Consider the following 25,336-nt stretch of genomic DNA (forward strand, 5'->3'; position numbering starts at 1 on the left):
CCTTAGCAAAAGGTACATGTGACTGGCTCACAGGTTCATTTTCTTACCAAAAGCAGACAAATTTTTCTTTCCTTTGTGTTTCATTATAAAAGGTGTGCACAGCTCTTAGGGTGACATTTAAAACTAGCAGATCTGCTGTAGGAGAACCACTGACCCTGGTGAGCTGTGAAGGTTTCCGTCTGCCTCTCCCCCACGCTCCTCAGGACTCGGGGGTGGTGTTAGGTGTCTGAGAAGCGCTGGAAGCAGAGAATGGAATGTGAAGCAGTAAACACAAGACTCCACCCTGAGCTAGTGAACTCCTAGAACTGGGCTTGGCTTGAGAAGGGGGAGGGAACGGAGAGCAAACGAAGAGTGAGGTAGGCTCAAAAGCTCCTACTAGGAGGGAGATTTTCATCTCTTAGGTTGCTGCCCCACCGCAAAGGAAGGGCAAATAGACCAGCCATCTCAACCAGCAGTCTGTGTTAGCTCAGCTCTGACAGAGACATTTCAAGGGTGGAGCAAGGCTTTCCCTGCCAGGTGGTCTATTTCAACAGCATGGGTGTGTGCATGTGCAAACTCCACTCTGCCTCAGTGCAGCTGTTCCAGTTCTGCAGGACCTGGCACAAACAGATAGCACCGTGTGTTCCATATACCGTGCTAATGTGTGTATGTAGTTGGGGGGAAAAGAGTCTGGAACCTGTTGAATCAAGGTAAACAGGGCAGAGAAAGTTAGAGCTTTTCTAATTTAAGGAGAGTGAGAATCTTAGGGCTTGTCTACATCAGGAGACATTCCTGATTAACTGCACTTAGGACACTCTTATTCTGGAGTGCCCTGTTCCTGTTTCCTTTAAGAGCTCATCTATACTTGAAACTTGTTCCAGGTTAACTTGGGTTTCTTGGAGATGAATTGCCTTGCATCCACACATAAGTTTGTTTTTAATCATCTGCCATCTGGCCCTGCATTAGTAAACCCACTTTAGAAGCAAGTTCACTGACACTCAGGATGAATTTTCCCATAATTAAAGTAGGGGTGGAAGTTGTGACAGATATGGTGGTTTCCTGCCATATCCTTGGGAGACCTTATTGATTTAAATGCATGTATAATTGGGAGCCAGTGGTTGTATGTAATTCCATGGGGGAGGGTGACCCACAACTCCTCCAGGAACTAAGATGAGAGAGAAACTGTGTGTGGTGGTGGTGGTGGGGGGGGGAGGGAAACGGCAGGCTATGATTAGGCAAATTCTGTCAGCTTATACCACTTCCAGGGAAGTGCCAGCATCTGGAGAAGCTCAGGTACTGGTTCAAACTAGATTATGCAGAGACTGGCAGACAAAGAAAGGACTCTTGGATAAATATCCTAAGTTTAAAGTGACTCAGGGCCTTCTTTCTGATTCAGTAAAGGGTTGGGACCTCCTGTCCATGGGTGGCCCCAATCTTCCTGGGAAAGGTCAGGAGAACTTTGGCCAGCTGAGACTACATAAGACTGATTGATGACCTCAGGTAAGCTTTTAGCACATACATAAGTACTTTTATTGTTTTTTATGTTTTCTATGTAATGCTTTCACCTTAAGAATAAATGTGCTTGCTTATAAAGGGCCATGTGGTAACATATAACTGCTGGCAATTATGTTGTTCATAGTCTTCAAGGAGAAAGGAAAGTGAAGACTTCAGAGAATTCTGGCAGTCTGAATAACAGCATAAAACTGTGCAGCCTGGAAAAATCCTGATCAGGAAGGAGAGAGATGTGGGTCTCCATCCATGATCTATGTTTCTGCATGGTCCTGTGCTGAGGTCCTGGACTTCCTTGCCCTCTGTGGAGAGGAGTGTGTCCAGGCCCAAGTCAGCAGAATGCCCAGATCTACAAGTGGCTATCAGAACAAATTAAGGAGATGGGGGTGCTCCTGGGACCAGAGGCAACAGAATTTTTCTTAAAGCATGAGGGGGAAATGAGACCTCACCCCTGGGCAAGCCAGAAGATGGAGTCTCATCAGGGAGCCTTGGCCCTTCCACCTGCCTGGGGTGGGGCCCCTGGGAGCAACCCCTGGCCCACATCCCTGCTCCCGAGGTTCCCCAGACAGGGCAGGTGGAGGGTCTGCAGCTCCCCACAGCTGCTCACATGGCTCTTACCACAACCCTGCTCCAGTGTCTGGCTTGGAGTCTGAAAAGTCAGAGCCGGGCCATGGTCAGAGCCACCCGGGCAGCTGTGGAGAGCCGCAGATCCTCCCTCTGCCCTGGGCACGGACCTGGGCTGGGAGCTATTCTTGGGCTCCCCAGGTCGCTCGTACCTGGACCAAGCTCCAGCTTCCAGCCTGGCCAGGTGGCAGGGCCTCAGAGGGAAGAAGAGAGGCAGGCCTGTGGCAAAAAGTGGATGGGAAGGCCATGGCCCCTTAGCCACCCCTGCTTAGGACTCAGTTAACAAAGGAAAGGAGCTCCTGTAGGGTAATAGAAATGTGAAGAACACTAACAAGACCTTAGGGAGAATTTGCATGGTCTACAACTACTATGAGGAGTAAGACTGCATTTTTACCAAAGAGGCCACCTCTGAAGCCAGTCATGTTGTTGACATCAGCTAGAGAACATCCACCCCCAAGATGCCAAGCAGGAGAGATTGATCCAGACAGCCATGATCTCTGATCCACTAAACCCACAGGCAGAGAGAGTGGACAAATCATCCTCCCTCCCACTGAATCACATGCAGGGAACCAATGTGTCAGTGCTGGGGAGGGGACCTCTTCCCATAAGTATTCTGTGCTATATTACAATACAGCTGTGAGGGATTTAGACACCTTGTTCCAGGTACTATCTGGGTACCACCATGTTTAGCTACTGTCTCGCCACACCTCTTTTAGCCAACCCACTTCCCCTTGAGAGTGTAGAAAAGCCCTTATTACCTTCCATTCCTGTATGGGAACACAGATTTTCTTTGACTCTGCTGCCATCCCTACCCAGTGAAATAACCTGATTCTGTTATGAGAGACTTCCCTTTCCATATACACTCATGTCCCACTCATGCACCCCAATAATTCCAACTATAGCCTCGGTACAGACTTCTAACACGATTCTCACTCTCCATGCACATCCCCTGTCCCTCTGATATCTCTCTCTTTACACAGAGAGGGCCCAGCCCTGACTGTTCCTGTGCATCCTTCTTTCCTTGCAATGGCATTGTGAATTCAATTTCCTGACCTTTGATTCAGAAGGGTTTGGCAATATGCAGGGAGGGAAGGGTCATACATTTGCTTATCTGATTTGGGGTCGGGGAGGAAGAAATCCCAGCTCCTTGCTGCTAGAAGGGCTGCTATCCTGATTTTTTTCACTGGGAGGTGTTATCTGATGGCTCCGGGGACAGGACTGGGTACAGAGGTTTTTTACTTGAAGGGATATAGGATGATTGCTGTAGCCAAGAATGGCAGGACTGCTCATTTGCTGTCTGGAGTGTTTGACAGCTGAAAGACAAGCTGGGGTAGGAGGTTGTTACAAGTTTGTTCCGCGATAAACCTGAAAAGACTGAGATGGTTGGGCATTGCAGAAGGGATTGTACTGTGGCTTTGGCATGATGGTATGGTACCCAACACACAATGCATGCAGCGGTTTAAAAGCAGGTCTATCTTCCATTGCTTTCATTAGAGGAGAGGCTGGAATATTAGAGAAAACATTCCAGGGCTTGCAGGAGTATGGGAAACTGCTGTGGCTGGGAAGAGAGATCCATTTCAGGGTGGACAGGGATGGGACAGGCCATGGCCCAGACAGGTAAAGGCAGTAGATTAGAATCTTCCTTGTTTTTCACACATACTGCCCCTACTGCTGTCAGCAGGCTTCTCTGGTGTAAGTGAGGCTGAATTAGACCCATTCCTTTAGACCAGCCTCTCGAGCTGCAGCCCAATACTACACCAGTTTGATTTGTTGCTTTATCATATTACAAACAATCTAATTTGTCAGCTGCCATCACCCCCACCATTACAGTTTCCTGACTCCCTCCCACTCATTGAGTATGTGTTTCACTTCTTTTCCCAGACACATTAGCTTCTAGCCTCAAAGCTCCTTAGGTCAATCCACTCACAGTTTCCAACCAAGCCATTTTATAATATAAAATATGTGTTCTTATTTACAGGATGTCTTACTGATGGAATCTGAAGAAGCCAATGGGGGAGACCCCTTTCCCCCAGCAACCAGCAGCCCTCCTGAGGAAAACCCTGATCCTACACCAGCCAAAAGGGGACATGATGCCACCACTGAGTCTGTAGAGATGAGCACTGAGCTGCCTGGCTCTGCAGAAGGAGCACAGATCTCCATTGCCCAGGATCCTCTAAGGCATCTCTCTGCTGGGGAATCAGCAGAGATGTGTGGCAGATCCTCTAACCCTGTTCTGTCAGGACTGGAACAAGGAGAGAGAGATCTAAGGCACCAGAGAGGACTCTCAGAGTGGGAGAAAGAGCCTGCAGTACAAGAGAGATCTTTGGAAAAACAGAGATGGGATCAGTCTTCGAACTCTGAACAGGGAAAATCAGCTCATTCTGAAAGCAGTCAGTATTCTTCCTTTCCCAACACAGTCCCACAGGCAATAGCCACTCATGACAAAAACCCACAGGTACAGTCTCCAGCCCTTCAGATTGAATTTCTTCAGGATCAGAATCATTCCCTGGCATGTCATACTGCTGTCCTCCAGGCACAGCATAAGGAAACCTCAATGACAGACACTATCCCCATCCAGAGGGAACCAGCCACTAAACACTTCATGGTGTGTAAAGACATTTCAGAGGTTCATTGCAAGACTGAGACTTTGCATGATGACACTATTGGAGATCCCCCCTTGCAGGGGTTGGATGTAGCAAATGGGACCAACAGAGAGCTCCCGCCAAGTACTGAAGCAATGGCAGGGACAGACGAGGAGACATCTCCTGGGATGGATGCAGTAGGCAGGATGAATCCCATACCTTCTGTAGATAATGATGAAAAAGTGGGAGGCTTACAGAGAGGGGGAGAGGATACAGACTCTTCTTCTTCACATCACCCACCCTACCCCTTATCGGATGACAGCCAAAGAAATTCACAGCTGACAGGAGGAAATGCAGATGGAAAGATGGTCCTGTCATCCCATGAGAGAGGGAACAATGCCTTGGCCACAGACCAGAAAACAGAAGTGGCTGCTAGGCAAAGTCCATATGGTTCTATAAACCTCCTTCCGGAGGAGGAGAAAGGAGCAGATAATGGAAGAGCAGAAGGCAGCACTGAATGTCCAAGAGAGTGCGTCTTCCACATACTGAATGCTTCAAAAAACACAGAGCAGGAAGAGTGGCAGCATGAGCAGCTAGAATGCGGGAAGGAGCCAGAAGAGGAGGAGCAGTCGGAAGAGAAGCAGCCAGAGCTGGAACAGGAGGAGCCAGAATGGGAGAAGCTAGAGAAGGAAGCGAAACCAGTGCACGAGGAGCTAGTATGGGACAGGGAAGATCAGAAGGAAAAGAGGTGGGAAGAGCTGGAACAAGAGCCAGGGAGGGAAGAGGCAGAGCAGGAGGCTCCAACACCAGCACTCAATCCAGCGTCACCTTCTCTCTCCAAGCAAAACTGGGACCTCCATGATGAGGGGGAGAGCATTTCCTCGGCTGAGGGAACAGGGCTGGCCCCTCTGCCCCAGGAATCATTCTCCAAAAATCAGCATTCTGGTGAGGATGAACTATCCAGCATAGTGTTGAAGGCCTGCATTGGAGGACCAAATGAAGGAACTCAGCCACCTGCTGTGATAAAGTCTGAAAGTCAGAACCTAGCGGGTGGAAGTTCCATGATGCACTCCCCCACTTGGCACATCTCTGAGCACTGGGGAGACATGAGTGTTTCTGACCCTTTCAGCTCCATTTCTTTAAGTGGCCAAGATTGTGAAGAAACCTGTCAGGATAATAGAGCCAGTAAAGGTGAGGATGGCCATAGTGATGGAGATGGAAGGACAGTCCAGAGCTTTGATAATGGAGGAGCCATATCTCCATTCTGCAGAGAAGTAACCTCATCTGGTGCAGGGAACCCAGACTCTTCTAGGACTCTGGACCCTTCTTCTGGTACCAGGAACTTGGGATCTTTTGGTCCCGCAGATCCTCATCCTATTGCAGAAAACCCAGCATTTCCCAGCCATTACGATTTCACTCCAGCCGCACCATCAGAGTTCAACTCGGCAGCATCAGCGGCTGGCCAATCTCAGGAGGATGCTGATGAAAGATCGCAAGTGAGCCCTGTGGGATGTACTGACTTGGAGAAAGCACCAGTCTCTGTACAGGACACATCCAGACAGACTTCTTACCTGCAGGAGGCAGCTTCTAGTGAAGGAGCCTCAGTGACTACCAGCACAAAGAGCATCCAGACTCCTCATGGGCTGCTTACACCTGAGAAGGGCTTTAATGAAGACCCTATTGCCCAACTTTCCATCTCCAAGGCTTTCAGAATTCCCCTTTCAAGGCAGAGCCTGCCAATGGACAGAGATGAAGTAGAATCTACTCCTACAGCTCCAGCTACAATGCACCTGGAGTCATCCCAAGCACCAAACATGGCTCTCGCTCCTGCGAATTACCTGGAGAAAGTCCAGAGGCACCAAAAGCCCCCAACAAGAAGTTTTGTTTTCCAGGGAAAGGAAATGGAAGCAAGCATCGTTCACACAGCACAACAAAACCCTTTACTTGATGAGTCACATTTGAGCTTAGAGGTGGAAGTGCCAGGAACAGGAAGTGCCCTTAACGCTGTACCACAGCTCCCAGAAGAAACTGTAGTCCTTGCCTCAGAGCAGCACATACAGCCTACTCCTCCCGACTCTGACTCCAACTCACCCCTGGCTCCTGCACCTGATGCCAACCAGTTCACCTACCCTCCAGCGCCTGCGCCCGACTCACCCCTGGCTCCTGCGCCTGATACCGACCAGCTCACCTACCCTCCGGCGCCTGCGCCCGACTCACCCCTGGCTCCTGTGCCTGATGACACCCAGCTCACCCACCCTCCGGCTCCTGCGCTCGGCTCACCTCTGGCCACTGTGCCTGGCGCCAACCAACTCGTCTACCCTCCATCTCCTGTGCCCAGTTTGCCCCTGGCTCCTGTGTCTGATGCCAACCTCACCCACACTCTGGTTCCTGCACACAGCTCGCCCCCAGCCCCTGATGCCACCCAGGTCATCCACCCTCTGGCTCCTGCACCTGATGCCAACCACCTCGTCCACCCTCTGGCTCCTGTGCCCAGCTTACCTCAGGCTCCTGTGCTTGATGCCAACCAGCTCATCCACCCTCCAGCTCCTGCACCCAGCTCGCCCTCAGTCCCTGTGTATGATACCACCCAGCTCGCCCACCCACTGGCTCCTGTGCCCAGCTCACCCCTGGCACCTGTGCCTGACGCTGACCATCTCGCCCACTCTCCACCTCTTGTGCCCAGCTTGCCCCTGGCTCCTGCACCTGATGCCACCCAGCTCGCCCACCCTCTGGCTCCTGCACCTGATGCCGACCAGCTCGCCCGCCATCTGGCTCCTAGACCCAACTCGCCCATGACTCCTGCACCGGATGCCAATCAGCTTGCCCACCCTCTGGCTCCTGGCTCACCCCTGGTTCCTGTGCCTGATGCCACCCAGTCTCCAGCTTCTGAACCTGGCTCGCCCCTGGCTCCTTTGGCTGATGCCACCCAGCTTACCCACCCACTGGCTCCTGTGCCTGACTTGCCCAGCTCACCTCTGGCTCTTCCGGCTGATGCCTACCAGCTTCTCCAGTCTCAGTCCCTTGTGCCTGACTCCAACCAGCCTCCAGCCCCTGCACCTGATATTGACCACCCTCTGCCTTCTGTATCTAACTCCAATCCATCTCTAAACTGTGTATCAGATTCTAGTCAGTTACTGGCCGCTGCTCCCAATTCCAGCTGCCCTGCCCAGGCTTCAGCCTCTGTGCCCGTTGCTGACAGCCTTGCTCATACTCTGGTCCCTGCCCCTGCTGTGGCAGATGGAGAAGAGAACCCCTTCCTAATGCAGATGACCCACGAGGGAGTGTCTGGTGCCCAGTGGGATCCTGTCACCTCACTTTCACTGGATGTGGTGGACACCAATGACTCAGGGGTCACTTCATTGGCCGAGAGCTCAGATTTTCTCTCTTTGGAGAATGAGGCATCCATGGGCCACTCTGACAGAAGCCCTGAAACAATGGGTCAGCACCTGGCTACACATTGTGGGAAGTCCACACCTGACTACACCTCCAGGCCCTCCTTGGGAGGGTGGGAAACGTCCACAGACTCTCAGAGTAGAAATTCACCAGAGCCACCCTTACTATTAGCTTTCTCCAACCCAATCCACTTCCTGCAGTTCAGCCCTCCATCGCCACCAGCCATCAGAACACTGTACCAACAGGATGCAGTCTTCGAGGTGCCCCAGTGGGACCAGACACAGGCAGGTCCCACCAGCATGGATACAAGGAACACAACAGCCCCTGCAGTGATGATAGAGAAAGCAGAGGGCACTAGGACATGCAAGCAAAAGATGGAAGGGCAGGGAGAACCGCTTCACCTTGCGACCCAAGTGAAAGAGGAGTTGGCCAGACATGCACCCTTGGAGAAGTCATCAAGTTGGCCAGATAAAAAAGTCATCAGGGTGAACATGAAGGAGCGGGGACTCAATTCAGAGAGTCAGGAGAACGCGATCAAACGCCGAGCAAAAAGCAAAGACTGGCACCGGCAGGGCCTGAGGAAGATGTCAGTACTGCCAGACAACTTACAAGGTGAGACTCCCTCTCCTTCTAAGATACCAAATCTCAGCATAAAGCAAATGATGGAGGAATGAGGGAGTGAAAATAGCTATAGCCAGAGAATAGCTAGAAACATTTCCAAAACGATCCACACACAGCTTTGCCAAAGCCCCTCTATCCTGCCCTACAGGCCCCTTGCTATTCCAGTCCTGGGCTCCCCTCATAGGTCTGCTAATGCCCCTCAGTCCTGCCCCGTGGAAATATACCCCCTTGTCACTAAAATTGAGCTGTATTATTGGGGTTTTCAGAGATAAAAAGCTATTACAGCCTGCTTTCGACTGCTATTCCAATCACCACTCTCCAGACTGACCAATACTAATAATAGCTACTAACAGCACACCCAGCTCCCATTTCACTAAATTAGTCCCTCCTCAACTACTTGCCCAGCATTTCTTCTTACCACCTTCCCCACCTGCTCCTCCAGCCTCCCTTCTCTCCTGTCTTGCCTGCCCACTGAACCCTCATGGGTATGTCTACACAGCATTTTGGAGCAAGCTTCCCAGCGCCGGCCAACAGACTTGGGTTAACAGGGCTCACACAAGGGCTCTAAAAATGTCTGTATAGATTGCTCTGAAGTTGTGGCTTGGGCTGGAGCCCGGGTGCTGAAGCTTAGGGAGATAGGGTGGGCTTCAGAGCCCAAGCTACTGCTTTAAAGCTCTGTCTACACAGCTATTTTTAGAGCATTAGCAGGAGCACTGCTAGCCTATGTCTGCTGACCTGGGCTTGGAGGTTCACTTCAAAATGCTATGTAGCCGCACTCTGTCCTTATTCAGAGTTCTAGTCCTTTTCCTCAGCCATGCAGTGGTCCCACTAGTGTTAACCTTTTCACAGTAAGCTATTAGCCTTTGAAGGGTAGAGGCCTCTGCTGCCACCTCAAGGCTGTTCCATGTCTGCATCAGATCCAGTGTCCTGTCTTTCGTGGAAGCCAATGATGAATTCTTTAGACAAAGGCATAAATCCCCCACAATGCACCTAGCCAATATTGTACTTTGTATGTATGAGATCTCTATGCTCTTTATCAGTACAGATATTGAGCTGGGTGAAATTAGTGACATTTTTGGCATATTTTTGCCTCAACTCCTTTCATGTTTTTCCACACTGCATAAATATTGGTATTTTGGGATACTGGAAGTGTTCTTACATTGAAGCCACTTTGGTTCAAAATATTGCACTTATACATTTTTGGTCCCAAAGTGGAAAAAGTTAGTGATAATAGTGATCCCCTTCCTCGGCTCTGTTCTCATCTCTGCCACCAGCTGGTCTTAATAATCCTTTGCCATATATATAGTTCTTTCCTCAGATTTAGTTAGGCCTCTCCCAGCACCCTCCATCAAAGGAGGTAAATATATTCCCCATTCTACAAAAGGACCCCCGCTTCAGAGAAAGAGTGTGACTTCCCAAAGGTCACCAGTGACTTAGTGTCAGTATCAGAATCAATAACGAACCCAGCTCTGACATCTAATCCTATGCCTAATTTACTAGACCACAGTGCTCCCAACACATATGTATAGGGTGATTTTCAGAGGTGTTGAGTACTTACAACTGTGAAGTCAATCAGAGCTTTGGGGTCTGAACATCTCCAAGAATAAGGCTCAGATTTTCAGAAATGACTTTAGGTGCCTCAGGTGGTGGGTGCCCAACTTGAGGCACTTTAAAGGGGCCCTGATTTCTAGAAAATTCTGAGCAAGCCACCCACACCCTGAAAAAAATCAGGCCCCTTTCAGGCACGACAAATTGGGCACCAAAGTCATTGTCACTTTTGAAAATGCAGGCCTCTTCCCATTTGGTGGCTTGGAAAGATGTGTGTATGAAAGACAAGAATTATTGTCTAAATGATGGCTTTGAAGTGTTAAGTAAGTGCCAAATATTGTTAAAGCCACAAAGCTGTAAAGCCTGGGGAAAAAAACCTCAGGAGGGTACTGGTCCCAGTCCCAGGCTACCACCTCTACATAGGGTTTAGGATGCGATATTTGCATTGCACTTGGCTACTTGGAATCTCTCTCTCGTGCTTGCTGTCTTATTGGCAGAAAATGGGATAACCTCTCTTGTCCTTTCAGAGGAGGGAGCACACAAGGACCAGCCAACCAGCTTAGATACAGTTATACTTCGGTGAGTCTCCCATTTGCTTCTAATCCCTTGCACCTGAGATACAGAGGCCCAGAACTTTCCATTGATTCCTTAGCAACCCAAGAAACAGACAACAGAGCAAAATGCGCTCTGAAATAACGACCCCTGCCTAAGCTTCATCCCAGGCTACCCATGCAATGAGATTCCCTTCCCCAAGGGGCAAGAGGGGAATTCATGTCTCTTTACTTCTGAATATCCATCAGCCTGACAACAGTCCTTTGCGGTAGAAATAAGGAATGCAGACTTTGAACTTGATGGAAAGAGAAGTCCCAGCTGTTCCAGATTAATTACTGAGATCTGGATAAGCTACATCCAGTTCAACAGTTCTTATTTTCTGCTGTCTCCTCTCCCCGGACAGGAAGAAGAAATCTGCAGCCACACTGGATAATTTCAAGCGCCGACAGTCCAAACTGATCAACTCCTGTAAGTACCTCCCACCTAGGTCCTCTAGAAAACCCCAGCCATTATCCCCCCTGTGGAGAGCTGAAAAAAGAGGGGATCTGCAGCCTCCTGCTACAGTGAAATTAGGTGGGAGTATCAGTGAGAGTATAGAGAGGGCCATGTAACCATCAGCATGTAATGTGGCTAGAGATGTGAAGAGTTATGCTGGTGATAGGTGCCTTATAAACACTATAGGCTCTGACACATCCATTTGTCTTAGACTGATTGTATTGAAACAGTAATGGAGCCCTCTCCACACAGGGAGTTCAGTAGTCACTACTTTCGAATGAATCTGAATTACTGGCCTCTCTCCACAGCAGGGTTACTCTACCAGGAGTACAGCGACGTGGCTCTGAACAAGGCAATCCAGAGCCAGAAGAGAGCGGATTCTTTGGCAGAGGACTTCGAACTGAGCTCTCCGAGCTCCCCGAGGTTACGGAGGAAAGTGCTGTCTCAGCAGGATTCGTATCTTCAACGTCTGTCAGTCTCGTCCAACGCGTCCCTCTGGCAGGACATCCCCATGATCCGAGGAAGCAGAATGCTGCTGAACATGTCCCGAGATGATCAGAAACTGCAGGAGGTAATGGATGGATGCTGTAGGCAGAAGGATGGGGATTGGCCAGGTAGGACAGCATAGATGGATGGACAAATCAAAGAGCATGAATGCATGATACAAGAATGCAGATGAGTGAAGAGGAAGAGGAAATTATCAGCAATGTGTATCCAGGTTAAAGGGAAGCTTGGTACCTGTGATTATAAGCGAATTGAACCCAACATAGTAAGGGAAAGGCATGCAAGGGTAAGGAATGGGGTCATGGAACCCAGCAATACATGTTATGAAAGCAAATCTGGAGGAATTAAGAAGTCTTGTAGAGCAAGGTACAACAGAAGAAGGATGCGTTAGGGACATGAGCCTGGAAGGGACCTCCTGGGTCCAGTCCCCTGCTCCTAAAATAGACCAAGTGTGGAAGAAGCTGGAGGACCCTAAAAGACTACATTAATAAAGGCTCAGACTATAATTCCTCTGAAAAAGAATGCAAGGATCAAAAGTTGGCCATTGTGTGCAAAAGAGGCTCTGAGGGAACTGCAGGCAGATTCAGAGGAATGGGGTAGGAAGGACAAGGGAAATCAAGATGAATTGAAGGAGAAGCAGTGGGACAAGAGGATCCAGGGAAGGAGGAGAAAATGAGGACTTGGGGGAAATTTGAGGACCCTGATGGAGGAATAAAAGGCAGAACTGAGGAGAACTGACAACTTCTGAGAAACAGCAATATGGGGGTGTGCTAAATAAAGAGAAGCCCAGGATGGATGAATCTCTGGAGAAAGAATTGGACACAGGGGTGTTGTGATTATTTCTGTTTAAAAAAAAAGGGGGGGGGGGGGGGGGGCAAAAAATAGATACTACAGTTCCCAGTCAGAGTTGATGAATAGCTTCAAATCACGCCATAAGCTTGTCTTTCCATCCCAACAAATGGATAGATGAAGAAAGAATAGACATGGGATTCTCAAACTGGGGGTCATGACCTCTCATGGGAGGTCATGAGATTAGGGGGGGGGGCGGGTCGCCAGCTGTCAGCCTTCACCACCAACCCCTGCTTCACCTCCAGCATTTATAATAGCGTTAAATATTTTTTAAAAGTGTTTTTAATTTATAAAGGGGATCACACTCAGAGGCTTACCAATACAGAAGTTTGAGAACCACTGAACAGACTGATGTCCCCATTGATCTCTGCCAATTTGCCTAGCCCCAGGCCTCTCACCATCATTAAAGCACCATCTCTTTACGCTGCCTGGTTAGAGAAAGCTTGGCTTTTTTTCCCCCCATTAGGAATCAGCAGCTACACACCACCTACACTGGAAGCCAGGAAGGTTCCTGGCCTTTGCCCCTTCATTGTCCTTCAGTGCCAGCTCATTTACATCCCTCACAGACATGCCTGCTATGCTGATGCTGTGTCTCTTTCTCTACAGGCCAAGTTCGAATTGATCATGTCAGAGGCCTCATACTTGCGCAGTTTAAATGTGGCAGTGGATCACTTCCAGCGCTCATCAGAACTCCAGGCACTCCTCACCAATCAGGAGCGCAAGTGGCTTTTCTCTCGCCTGCAGGAGGTGCGTGATGTCAGTGCCAGGTGAGTCCAGGTCCTTCACTTCGGAGACCACCAGGGTCTGTGAAGTGCAGATACAGCCCAAGGATGGAAAACAAAGATCAGACCATCAATAGCCCCCTCACTCCTACTCCACGTGTCCATTCAGTCCTGGGACACACATTCCTTCCTCATACCCTGGAATGAACCTCTGTCCTCCTTTGGGTGAGAGAGTGAGTCAGGTAGTCTTGTTCATTCAGTGTGGTGCATTTAGAAATGGTGGCACATTTGTACAAACAGAAAATGGCAGGAGAACAAAGAATCTAATATGTCACCAACAAGACCATAGGCCCCACCAAACCTGGCCTAAACCAAACGAGAATGACCAAGAAGGAGACTTCGGCCCAAATCTAGCACCAAGCAGACATAACCCAGATCCTATCATCCACCTGACCCAGTTTAAGAAAACTAGAGCCACTATCTGGCAGATCCCAGCCTGGCTCAATCCAGCACCAGCCATAAGCCTGAACCAGAACCAGTGCCACCACATGCCAGACATTTTGGTTGGTGTAGATTCTGTATCTCAGAGCCTTTATGTTTCTCCTGTAAGGCTTGACTGATTGCATGTCCTTTCGTTCTCTACCACTTTTTCCATTTCAACTACAGGGCTGGGTTGCTTCTGTTTTAAACTCTCAAATCCTTGTCCCTGTGCCTTAAGCAGCTGTAAACCAGACTTCACAGCAGCTGAAATCTCTTTTGCCTTGATGATGTATTTTGGTATTCCTCCGCTTTCTTTCACACTGGAAACCAAGCCACCACCACTAGACCTCTGTTGTCCCCCAAAAGTGGAGAGGAACCTTGTGATTAGTATGTGGGCCTTACATGTAGCACAGCAAGGGAAGGAGACTGGTGACTGATAGAGACAAAAGGACTTTTTCACTTTGCTTATACTCTCCAGTCTGTCTATATCCATCTGTTGTCTCTTGTCTTATAGCCAGAGTTTTAGCCCCTTGAGGTAGGCACCATCCTTTTTGTTCTGTGTTTGTACAACATTGAGCACCGTGGGGTCTCGGCCTATGACTGTGGTTCCTAGGTGCTATAGTAATGCAAATAAATAATAACAGTAACTACAGCACATTAGTAACCGTGTTTCTCTCCTTTCATGGCAACATATGGGACATTACAGTTTCCTCTTCGAGCTGGAGGAGAAGTTTGAGGAGAACATGTTCAACTTCAACGTGTGTGACGTGGCTCTGAGACATGCCCCTGAATTCCGCAAGGTGTATCTACCATATGTGACAAATCAGACCTATCAGGAGCAGATTTTCCAGAAGCTAGTGTAAGAACGCTGCTTTGTTCCTGTCTAACCCTCTGCTCTCCTTGATGCACCTCATAAGTGCCATTTATCAGCCAGGATAGAGCTGAGCAATTGCAGGTTGCCCCCAGGTAGTCATGCCCCGTCTACAAGCATGGGTGTCTGAAAGCAGTCAGAGGCTTCCATCACTGTTACAGAAGCCATCCATTGGGAGGGCAGGGCTGGGAAGCTCCAGGCTCCTCTAGTTTAACAGCCATGGGAAAGGAGAAACTAATCAGCATCTGATTCTACCAAGTATCAGAGCCCCTCGTTGGAGAAGGCAGAAACAAGTAACTGCAGGTTCATGCCACCCCATCCTACTGGAGGAGGCAGATATGACTGGCTGGAGGATTCAGTTCAGCTTGGTTGTGGAGGGTAGAGTGGAGCAGCTAATGCCCCCAGTGCCACAATATCCCCTGCAGGAGAGAACAAATCAGAGCTGTAGGTCACTTCGATACTGACCCTTTATGGGGAGGGACCTCAACGCAGAATGAGGCTGCCTCAGTAACAAATCTCCCACTGCTATCTCCATACAAGAACCCAGTCCTCCCGGAAGCTGCACACATACTGTCTTCCTCCTTCTCCTAGGGAAGAGCACTATCTAACAGGGCCACTCCTTGTACTCCCTCTCACTGCCACCTAATACTGAGGGAGACTGCCTTGGTACTGATCCCTCCCTTCTGCCCACCAGCAAAGACTCAATTCCAAACAGAGAGGGCTTCCAGGATGCTGCCTGTGCTCTGGGGAAAGGAGGGAGGAGCAGCACACAGGCATTGCCTCTGCCTCTAGGGAAGTGCCCTAACCCATTGAGGGGGAAATTGGAATGTGGCTATTCCCTCTGTAAGGAGTCGTCTCCCTGTTCCAAAGGGCTCTGTCTCATCAAGGAACAGCTTCTCTTGCCCACTGGAAAAGGGAGTGAACAGGGAAGTGGCAAAGTTTGGAGAGGATACAAAATTATTCAAGATAGTTAGGTCGAAAGCTGACTGGGAAGAGTTACCAAGGGAGCTCACCAAACTGGGTGACTGAGCAACAAAATGGCAGATGACATTCAACATTGACAAGTGCAAAGTAATTCACAATGGAACATATTATCTCAACTACACATGTATAATGATGGGTTCTAAATCTGCTGTTACCACTCAAGGTCGATTTTGGACTCACCATGGTTAGTTTTTTGAAAACTTCAGCTCAGTGTGCAGCAGCAGTCAAAAAGGCTGACAATGTTAGGAACTATTAAGAAAGGAATAGAAAACAAGACACGATCTCATAATGCCACTATATATGTCTATGGTGCACCCACACCTTCAATACTGAGTTCAGTTCTAGTCACCCCGTCTCAAAAAGGGTATAGTGGAAGTGAAAAAGGTTCAGAAAAGGGCAACAAAGATTATTAAGGGTATGGAACAGCTTCCATACAAAGAAAGACTAAACAGATTGGGGCTGATCAGCTTAGAAGAGAGAAGCATAAGGGGGATATGATACAAATCTGTAAAATCATGAATGGTGTTGGAAAAGTGAATAGAAAAATGTCATTTACCCTTTTCCACAATATAACAACTAGGGTTCAGCTGATGAAATTAATGGTCAGCAAATTTAATACAAACGAGAAAGTACTTTTCCACACCACACACAATTAACCTGTGGAACTCATTGCCATGGCATGTTGTGACAGCCAAAAGAATAACTGAGTTTAAAAAAGAATTAGAAAAGTTCTTGGAGGATAGATCCATCAAGTGGTATTAGCCAAGATGGTCAGGGATGTAACTCCATGCTTGGGGCAACCTAAACCTCTGACCACCAGAAGCCAGGAGGGAAAGACAGGGTGGCTCACTCCAGCTGCTCTATTCTGTACATACCCCCTACAGCTCTTGTACAGGCCACTGTCAGAGACAGGAGACCAGGCCTGTTGGACCACTGGTCTGACCCAGTATGGCCATTCATCTGAGGAAGGAAGTAGGTCCCTGTTATGCCACCTCAATATTACTTTCTCACTGCTACCCTGCTGAGAGATCCAGTTCCCAAAGGGCCATCCTGCACTCTACCTCTTCCCCAGCAGAAGGGTTCAACTCTATTGAGACAGACAGGGAAAGAGCTTGTTCCAAGGTAATATGGGCTCTGCTGCTTGGTCATATCAGACTGTGATCCTGCCCCTCCCCTTGTGGAAGGCACTACCACTTTGTTATTCTTCTCAACTCCTAGATTTCTCGCTCTCTCTCTCTCAGGACAGGGAATGCAAGGTTCCAGCAAGTCCTGGAGAAACTGGAAAGCGCCGCCGTCTGCCAGCGCCTCTCCCTCAAATCCTTCCTCATTCTCCCCTTCCAACGCATCACCCGACTCAAACTCCTCCTACAGGTAACAGCACTGTGGTTGGAGGACCTTTTGGTTCCAGCCAGGGAACCCACTCAGACTTCCAGTCCCCATCCCATACTATTAACTCCTCCCTCACTGCACACTCACACACAGGTCACCACACAGGAATCCTGTCCAAGGCCAGAGAGGGAAGGAAAGAGGAGCCGAGGGGAACAGGAGAGAAGTTTGCCTGTTCAATGGCTTCCATAGCATGGTTCTGATAATCTTTGATAGTTGCTCTGACACAAATGCTGGCTGTTATAAATGCTTACAGGCTCCCCTTCTAGACTTTAGGGGTTTTTAATGCACAGCCAAAGCTTTACAAATACCTTGAATTGCACTTGGAAGCAAACAGGAGCCAATGTAGTGTGCTCAATGTGCCTTCTTGTTGGTCAGGTGGAAAGAAGTATCAAACCAATAAGAACCATGTTCTTGTCCCTAGGCTGTTTTGTGCCATGACTAGTGTTCATTCCCCCCCCTACAGAAGTTATTGCATATGATATTTGAGTCTAGTAGTACACTTGCAAAGACAGGAGCTGCATGCAGATTCCTGTGCTTGCTGGTTATCCTGATCTCCTCACGCTCCCCTCCTGTCCTGGCCCTCTGCCCATTTCTCCCTTGTCATTGCTCATCCTGTTGTCTCCCTGCACCTGCCTCCCCCATATCCACATGCCCATCTCTCAGCCTCCGTTCTGAAACACTTTTTGTGGTTGTTCTTCAGAATATATTGAAGAGAACCCCGCCCGAGTCGGATGAAGAAGTGCAGGCCACACAGGCTTATGATGCACTGGAGAAGGTAAGGAGCACCAGCCCATTCTCCACTAGCAGTGTTATTGCCAACCTGCCAGTGCTGCTTTAGGCAGTGAACCAAACAGCTGCAGGGACTCCCACAGCATGGGACTCCCATCAGGAACAGACTGAAATGCTCACAATCTTATTCTCATGTGCTAGTGCCACATGCTCTTGAAGTGTTAGCAGGGAGCCAAGAGCAAGAGCAAGGGCTGTTGGGCACTAATGATGTCACACTACTTTCTTTAGTTTTCACTCTAGGCATTCTCTCTCATGTGCTGATTGGCCATTCACTCCCTTTGTCTTTCATTTAGCTCACTGGGTTTAAACAGAAACCTCCATCACAGTTCAGGGCAAATGCACCTGTATTTCCCCCTCTTGTGGTTCTAGCCAGGGCACCCACTCTCAGGCTTCCAGCTCCATAGCCATCAGGCCTCTCAGGTAGAGACCTAGGGCTCAGTCCCTCCTGACCATGGTTTTGCCAGGCTGCAGTTTCCTGCCTGTAATGAGTTCCCCTGCAAGTCAGACTGCCTCAGCAGGCTTGCTTTGCTTTCTCTTCAGAGGCTATAAACAGCCTAATTGCCCACAGTTACAAGCTACCCCACAGTCCTTTTTAAACAAGCACATTTCTTAAGGTGAAAGAATTACAGAGAAAACATTAAAAACACTAAAGGAACATGCCCACATTGTAAAAAGCTTACCAGAGCTTCACCCTCCAACCTCCCCCCACCAACTCCAGCTGGGGCTGAGCAGTCCTTCAAACCCCACCAAGGGGTCTTCCTGTGGTTACAAGTTAATAACAACTGTTAAATTCAGGGGAGAGCTTGGTCTGAACTATAAGTCCCTCCTTTTTGCAGCTTAGAGCTTTGATCTTCCTATTCCAAGAATAGGTAATCAGCAGACAATGGGTTTCTCCTAATGGCAGAAGGTTGGGTCCAGAGGTGGGAATTTGCATTCACCTCCTCCCAAGTATTTCCGAGAAAACCCACTCAACTTTGTTTGTCCCAAAGATTCCTTCTTGTCTGGCATATTGTTTAAAGCTTTGAAGCTTAACACACTTTTCAGGGTTTATGAGGGTCACATCTCCCCCCACCCCAGGAAAGTTACATACAATTTAACAATAATACATAAACTTTGCATCTTTAATGCAACAAACTCTGAAGCTACTTCATTCAATAAGGTTTTTCAAGGATATTGCAAGAAACTGCCATATCTGTCCCATCCACCGACCTCTCCCCCAATATCATGACACTCACATACCACTTGCACAATCATCAATCCGTATGCCCTACCCTGTGTCTATTTAGATTGAAGCTCTTGGGGGCAGGACTGTCAACTACTTTGTGTTGGTACCATGCCTGGCACAATGGGATGCTATTCTTGGTTGGTCACTATGCACTATGGTAATAAACAAGATAAATACGGCAATAATTTGAGTCCCCTGAAGAATCATGATGCTGCTCCCATCATTGCAGGTATTCTCCACCCCTGCAACTGCTCAGATCATTTTTTGGACATGGTGTGCACACTCTCCTATGCAATCGACCCCTACTCAAGTCTCATAAGACTGAGTCTCCCCAGCACAGCAGCTGTAGAGCATAAGAATTTGGGACCATTGGGTGTGGGGAAGAATGTCACACACTGAATCCTGCACCTTGCAGCAAAGTGGGTCCTAGACAGTACTTGAGCTAGTCCTGTCCATTGGAGTGTTGCTCTCTTCTTCTGTAAATCCACCTTGCCATGCACTATTAGCAGCTCCTGGGTTTCAAGCACATTAGACAGCTCTGTATTTAAGGCTAAAAAGAATCCCCCTCATGTGACCACAGGGAACAGATTTAGTGGAGCAGGAAGTGGGTCAGGACAGTGCAAAGGTGGGGTCTGTGGTTAAGTATTATCTAATAAACCCCCAGCTTCCTGTATGCTTGAGATACCCCCTGCAGAAAGTATTGCTCCCAAATGACTAGTGACTTGACCCAATTCCCAGCAGGCAATAGTATTTTGATGCATCTGCTCTCCAGAGATCCTGGTATTATTGTAGCACCCAGTAGCCCTTTGTGCCAGGTGCTGTACAAACAGAGGACAAATAGACAGACTGTAAGCTATTTGGGGCTGGAACAAAGTATAAGACAGGAGACAACAGATAGGAGCACAAGGAAACAACAACATGCTAGGCTGTGATCTTAATGCACCAGCAGCCTAACCATTGTTGAGTTTCTTGTAGGCATCACCAGCAAAGGAGGGACTTGAAGCTGGATAATGAACTAGTTCTGCAAATGTTTACAGAAGTGCCACCCAAGCTTAAAAGGGTTTGTTTGAAAATTTAACAAGTGGGCAATGGAAGCAGACAACCAATCGGAGGCAGGAGCTGACCCTTTGATACTGAATGATAGGTAGTACCATGATGCTAGCTAGGGTGGGGAGAAGCTGTGAAAGGCTTTTAATGTAGAAGACAAGTAGCTTAGGTCTGATGTGAAACAGAAGTGAGGGCCAGTACAGCGAGGCAGAGGGAGGGGTGTCATGGTCAAAGCAACAGGCTAGGAGAGTGCTCTTTGCAGCAACATTCTTAACAGCTCTGAGCAGGACCCAGACTGGATTTGTCAAAACCAGATCTGCGGAGGTTGCAGTAATTGAGACATGATGACAGCACTCCTCACTCAGAGCAGAGCTCAATATCAGGGACTAAACCTCCACAGTAAGTAAAAACTGTTTGGCTGAGAAAGCACAGCATCCGTCCGCTCTTTGGAAAACAAGGTTCTGGGAGAAAGAACCCTGAGGGTTGTGCCATCTACACCTACTCTATCCACTCCTAGCGGGCAGCTCCCAACAACCTCTTCCTCCTTCCCCTCTGCAGCTCATAAAGGACTGCAACGAAAATGTCCAGCGCATGAAGAGCACTGAGGAGCTGATCTACCTAAGACAAAAGATTGATTTTGAGTGCAAGGTGAGAACCCACCTGCTCTGATTTCTACTTTAGTCATACCTACTACCCTGACCCAACGCCACTAACCCATCACTGCACACTCAGTCTGCCGTCTTCCACCCCACCCTGTATTTTCCAACACATGAGGAGCACTGGTGAACTACTATAGAGCACTGAGAAAATAGAGTTGCAATACAAGGTGAGACACTCCCCCTGGGCTACTCAGTAACCTGATCCACTCTTGTACATCAGCCCAGCACCTCACTCCTGTACAAGGAGGGGATCAACAGCTGATTCTAGTGTCTACTCCCCTGCATTATGCCAGGATGACAAGAGCTGAATCTACCCAATTCATCTACTTCATCCTGGAGTTGGAAGCAGCGGATTCAGGTCACAACTTGCCCACCTACAACAGGGGAGATGAGAGCAATATCAAAACTCACCTTATGCCTTCAACAAGGGGTTCCAGGTAAACTCCAGCCCTAATGCACCAACTTCCATGGGTATCTGATCATGGCATTCTTCCCTGTCTCACAGATATTCCCACTGGTCTCACAGTCAAGGCGGCTGGTGAAGTGTGGTGAGCTGATGGCGTTGTACAACACTCTGAGCACCAAGGGGAAACCTACCACCCGCCCCATCTACCTGCACCTCTTCAATGACTGCCTGCTCCTGTCCCGGCCCAGGGAGTGAGTCTCCCAGACTGCACCTCTCACTGAACTCTATAATCTCGGGTCCAGAAAGGGGTGGGAATGTTGGTGAGGCAGCGTCCCTTACCCATCAGATTCCAGCCAGCAGATGGCAACCTTTATTGGCTAGACTGCTCAGTTTAGCACTCTCACATCTCATGAACAGCCTGCAAGGTTCATCATGCAGTACCTTCACTTCCAAACTCTTAATTACAGCATTCTTATGTTGTTCTACATATCTTCCTCCCCTTTGCACCTAACCTCCTTTATGCTTCACAGCATAACTTAGTTCAGTCTAGTTTTGTTCAAGACTAATGCATTTCTCCCCCAACCTGTTTTAGCTTAAAGTCTGTATGGATGACCAGAGAACCAGTGGGAATATGGAATGACAAGAACCTGAAACCCGAGTAGTTGAGGGAAAAGGATTCTTTAGTCCAGACTCTTTTTTTAAAGTTTTAAAATATTTAACCAGCATCTGATGAACACTTGTGATAAAAATGGCCTGTGACAGATTCAAACAATCCTGTCCCTTCCATTGAGGAGTAAGAAAAAATACTGTTCCAATTCTCTGGTACTCCAAGAAGACCTCTCGCAAAAGCAGAGAAGAAGATGAGACTTTATAGGTTTAAGGTGGAACTCCCCCCGCCCCCACACATACCACTTTTAAACCTTCTTGACCTATCAAAGCAGCAAGAAAGGACCCAAACCCCAGTGTTTTATCCATGTATGTCACTTTTAAAGCTAACACACAGTTTCTCTAATTCCCCTTCTCTTTCCCTTTAGGGGTGGGCGCTTTGTCGTGTTTGATCATGCTGCATTTTCAGATGTACTTGGGGAGAAGTGTGAGATGAAGCTGCATGGGCCAAACAAAAATCTTTTCCGTCTTTTCCTCCTTAAGAACAACCAGGGGAAAAGAGTGGAATTCCTCTTTCGCACAGAGACACAGTAAGAGCCAGAGATTATTTCCACTGAATCCTAACACCACTTATACTATGTACCTCTCTCTGCTGCTTAAATGCCCAACACCCCCTGCTGCTTTTGAGACCCAGAGGACACTCTCTTACAATGAAGTTGCAAGCTTCCCACCCCACTTTCCAATTATCCCAAGGTGCTGTCATCTTGACCCCTTAATCCTATCCACTGAGCCATCTTTCTCCACCTTGTCCTGTACCCTTATCCTGTTCCATACCCGCTTCTCCGTTACTCCATTGAACAACCACCCAGGCAGATATCTCAAGCTCCTATCCCAGACATGGTGTTATCAACCCCAGAAATGTGAGAAATCATTTTTTCAACCCCTTTCTCTTCCCTCCTTCATTTAGGCCCAAATTCTCACTAATCCTTCACTTTCCCCATTTAGCATCTTCTTTCACTTCCCCAAGAGGTGGTGGCAGGCACTTTTTTCTCCAATCCCTCCCTACACAACCCCCACCCCTACCAATATCCCTGGCTACTTCACTCTTATCTCTCCAGCATCTGTATTTTGGTATTTTCCAGCAGTGAGAAGCTGCGGTGGATCTCCGCTCTGGCGCCACCACGAGGAGAACCAGATCTCTTAGAAAGCCCTGGTGAGACTGCTTAGGCGCTGCTGGGATGGGTGGGAGGACTTGCCTAGGGGGCAGAGTTGTGTCCTAGTGAGGAGGAAGATATAAGGGTAACATGAACGTAGGAGTGAATCTGAAGAGGAGCATTCATCCTCCCCTTCACTTATTTTACAATGTCAAACTTAACTTGTTTTTTTCCCTCATCTCCAGATGATGCCCCTGAGTCTGTCTTCCCCATCTCCTCCACAGCTTCAGAGACTCATCACAGGAGTCACCCCTAACACAAGCACTCTTCCACCTCCCCACTTTTCAGATGCTGGGCCTCACCCTAAAGCTGTCTCCCTCACCCCTCAGGTGTTGTGCCTGACCCTCATGTTCTTCCTTCCTTGTGGAGAATGCGGTACCCGACACTTGCAATCCCTCTCCTCCTCCAGCTTGCTCACGCTCTCCACCCCTCTGTCTCTCAGATTCACCTCAGGTTCAGTGCATACGGACATACAAAGCTCGGGAGAATGATGAGCTGGCTCTGGAGAAAGCAGATATCCTCATGGTCATGCAGAACAGCAACGACGGTGAGTGGAACAAGCGGTGATCTTCTTGGATAAGGGGGTTGAAAACTGAGTCATCTCTTTGACAGGGCCATTAGGCTATATAAGGGATGGAGAGGGAAGCTTTCTTCTCAGAAAGCATCTTGCCCCTGCCTATGGGACTGGGAGGAGATTCTCCCTTGTCTGCCTATTATCTGGGGTCTCAAGTAGACCATGTGGCTTGAAGGTTGCAAGGGGATCTCTTTTTGGCTGGTGTCTTGTTCTAGTTTGTTCAGTTAGGATGGGGCTTTTTTGGGGTGGGAAAAGGGAAATCTCAGTCAGTTTGTCCGATGTTCTCTGTGTCTGCCTCCACCTCTGCAGGCTGGATGGAAGGAGTGAAACTCTCAGATGGAGAGAGAGGCTGGTTTCCCTCAGAGCATGTGGAAATGATCTCCAGCAAACACGCACGCCAGATGAACCTGAAGGAGGAACAGCGTGTGAAGAATGCCAAACAGCAGGTCTTCTGCAAGAAATAGGATTCTCCACTTCCTGTTGCACCCTGTACAGTCTCTCTGGTATGGAGAAACCTGACTTAAGAAACCCTCTCTCTGCCACATTCTGGAAGAAACAACTCTGCAGAAACAAAAAATGAGCACTTAGTACTGTCAGACAAAGTGCTGCTTCTAAAGAAAGCAGGAATTCAGCCAGGAGTAAATATATTCACTTCTACTTCCTCTGTAGTCATGGTGAGACCAAGGAAGGAAAAGAAACTGCATATATTGCTTGCCTTGTAGTAGTAGAGAGGGAACATAAGAGAGGAGAGGACTGAGACTCAGGACTCTTGGAAATCTGTGCCTGATTTTGCCACTGACAAGATGTGTGACCTTGGGCAAGTCACTTCAGAACTCTGCCTCAGTTTCTCCATCTGTAAAACGGGGATAACACTTACCTACCTCACAGGATGTTGTGAGGCTAAATTCATTCATATTTGTAAAGCGCTTTGAGTTCCTGAGAAGAAAGGCACTATAGACATGTAAAGCACACTGTAGTTAAGGTCGAGAAGAGCTTTTCATTTCAACCTCTTCTTAGGGTTCTTTAAGTGGTTTTAATTTCCACATATTTTCATTTAAGATAATATATAATGGGCCAAATTTTCTGTTGATGTAAGTGGGTACAATTCCATTGACTTCAACGGCATTCTGCACTTTTATACTAGCTCAGTTTAACCCAGTCTCAGCAAAAGATAAGTTTTAGATAGTATGAGAAAAATCCATTAGCTAGGTGAGCATGGGGAAAAAGAAATTTTTCCCTCTAAAGTGTTTTTCAGACCTTCTTTTGGAAAAATTTTCAAAAATAATTAGTGATTTTTGGGCGCTCAACCTGAGATACTTTTTCTGGAAGTTCTGGGCACCTGCCTTTGGAAAACAGTGTCCCATAATCACTAGTCACTTTTGAAACTCTTGACCAAGATTATGTTTTACCATGTTGGCATACGCTCTGTACTTAAATTTAGTTGTTCTTGAATGGCAGGAAAGTGGAACTGCACTGCGTATGCCTAATCTATTATAGCAGATGTGATGCAACATGCAACATTTTGCACAATTATAAAACATAAGGAAATCTATAAACTATAGATATTTTTAAGCAAAACATGTAACTGCAGTTTGTTATGGTTCCATTTCTGTGCAAAGTCATCAGGTTTTAAGTGCAGCTGGAGAACACTGCTTCAAACTGTAAAATATTTCTTCTTCTGTATTAAACAAAGGAGGGTTTTGCATGTAATTAT

General features: G+C 48.1%; 1 protein-coding gene across 1 annotated transcript in view; it reads left to right on the forward strand.

The window, feature by feature from the left end:
- The window catches only part of LOC116824936 (uncharacterized), a 46,358-nt gene extending 21,422 nt beyond the window's left edge, over positions 1-24,936 (forward strand). The window contains exons 2-15 of the mRNA XM_032780576.2: positions 4,091-8,699; positions 10,784-10,835; positions 11,212-11,276; positions 11,612-11,874; positions 13,263-13,423; positions 14,565-14,717; positions 16,955-17,084; positions 17,803-17,877; positions 20,722-20,811; positions 21,328-21,479; positions 22,263-22,424; positions 22,977-23,047; positions 23,491-23,595; positions 23,932-24,936. Coding sequence (XP_032636467.2) covers positions 4,091-8,699; positions 10,784-10,835; positions 11,212-11,276; positions 11,612-11,874; positions 13,263-13,423; positions 14,565-14,717; positions 16,955-17,084; positions 17,803-17,877; positions 20,722-20,811; positions 21,328-21,479; positions 22,263-22,424; positions 22,977-23,047; positions 23,491-23,595; positions 23,932-24,086 — 6,243 coding nt within the window. The 3' untranslated portion in view covers positions 24,087-24,936. The remainder of the gene's footprint in view (positions 1-4,090; positions 8,700-10,783; positions 10,836-11,211; positions 11,277-11,611; positions 11,875-13,262; positions 13,424-14,564; positions 14,718-16,954; positions 17,085-17,802; positions 17,878-20,721; positions 20,812-21,327; positions 21,480-22,262; positions 22,425-22,976; positions 23,048-23,490; positions 23,596-23,931) is intronic.
- The last annotated feature ends 400 nt before the right edge of the window (positions 24,937-25,336 follow it).

The sequence above is a fragment of the Chelonoidis abingdonii genome, chromosome 1 (assembly GCF_003597395.2).
Source record: "Chelonoidis abingdonii isolate Lonesome George chromosome 1, CheloAbing_2.0, whole genome shotgun sequence".
Lineage (NCBI taxonomy): Eukaryota > Metazoa > Chordata > Testudines > Testudinidae > Chelonoidis > Chelonoidis abingdonii.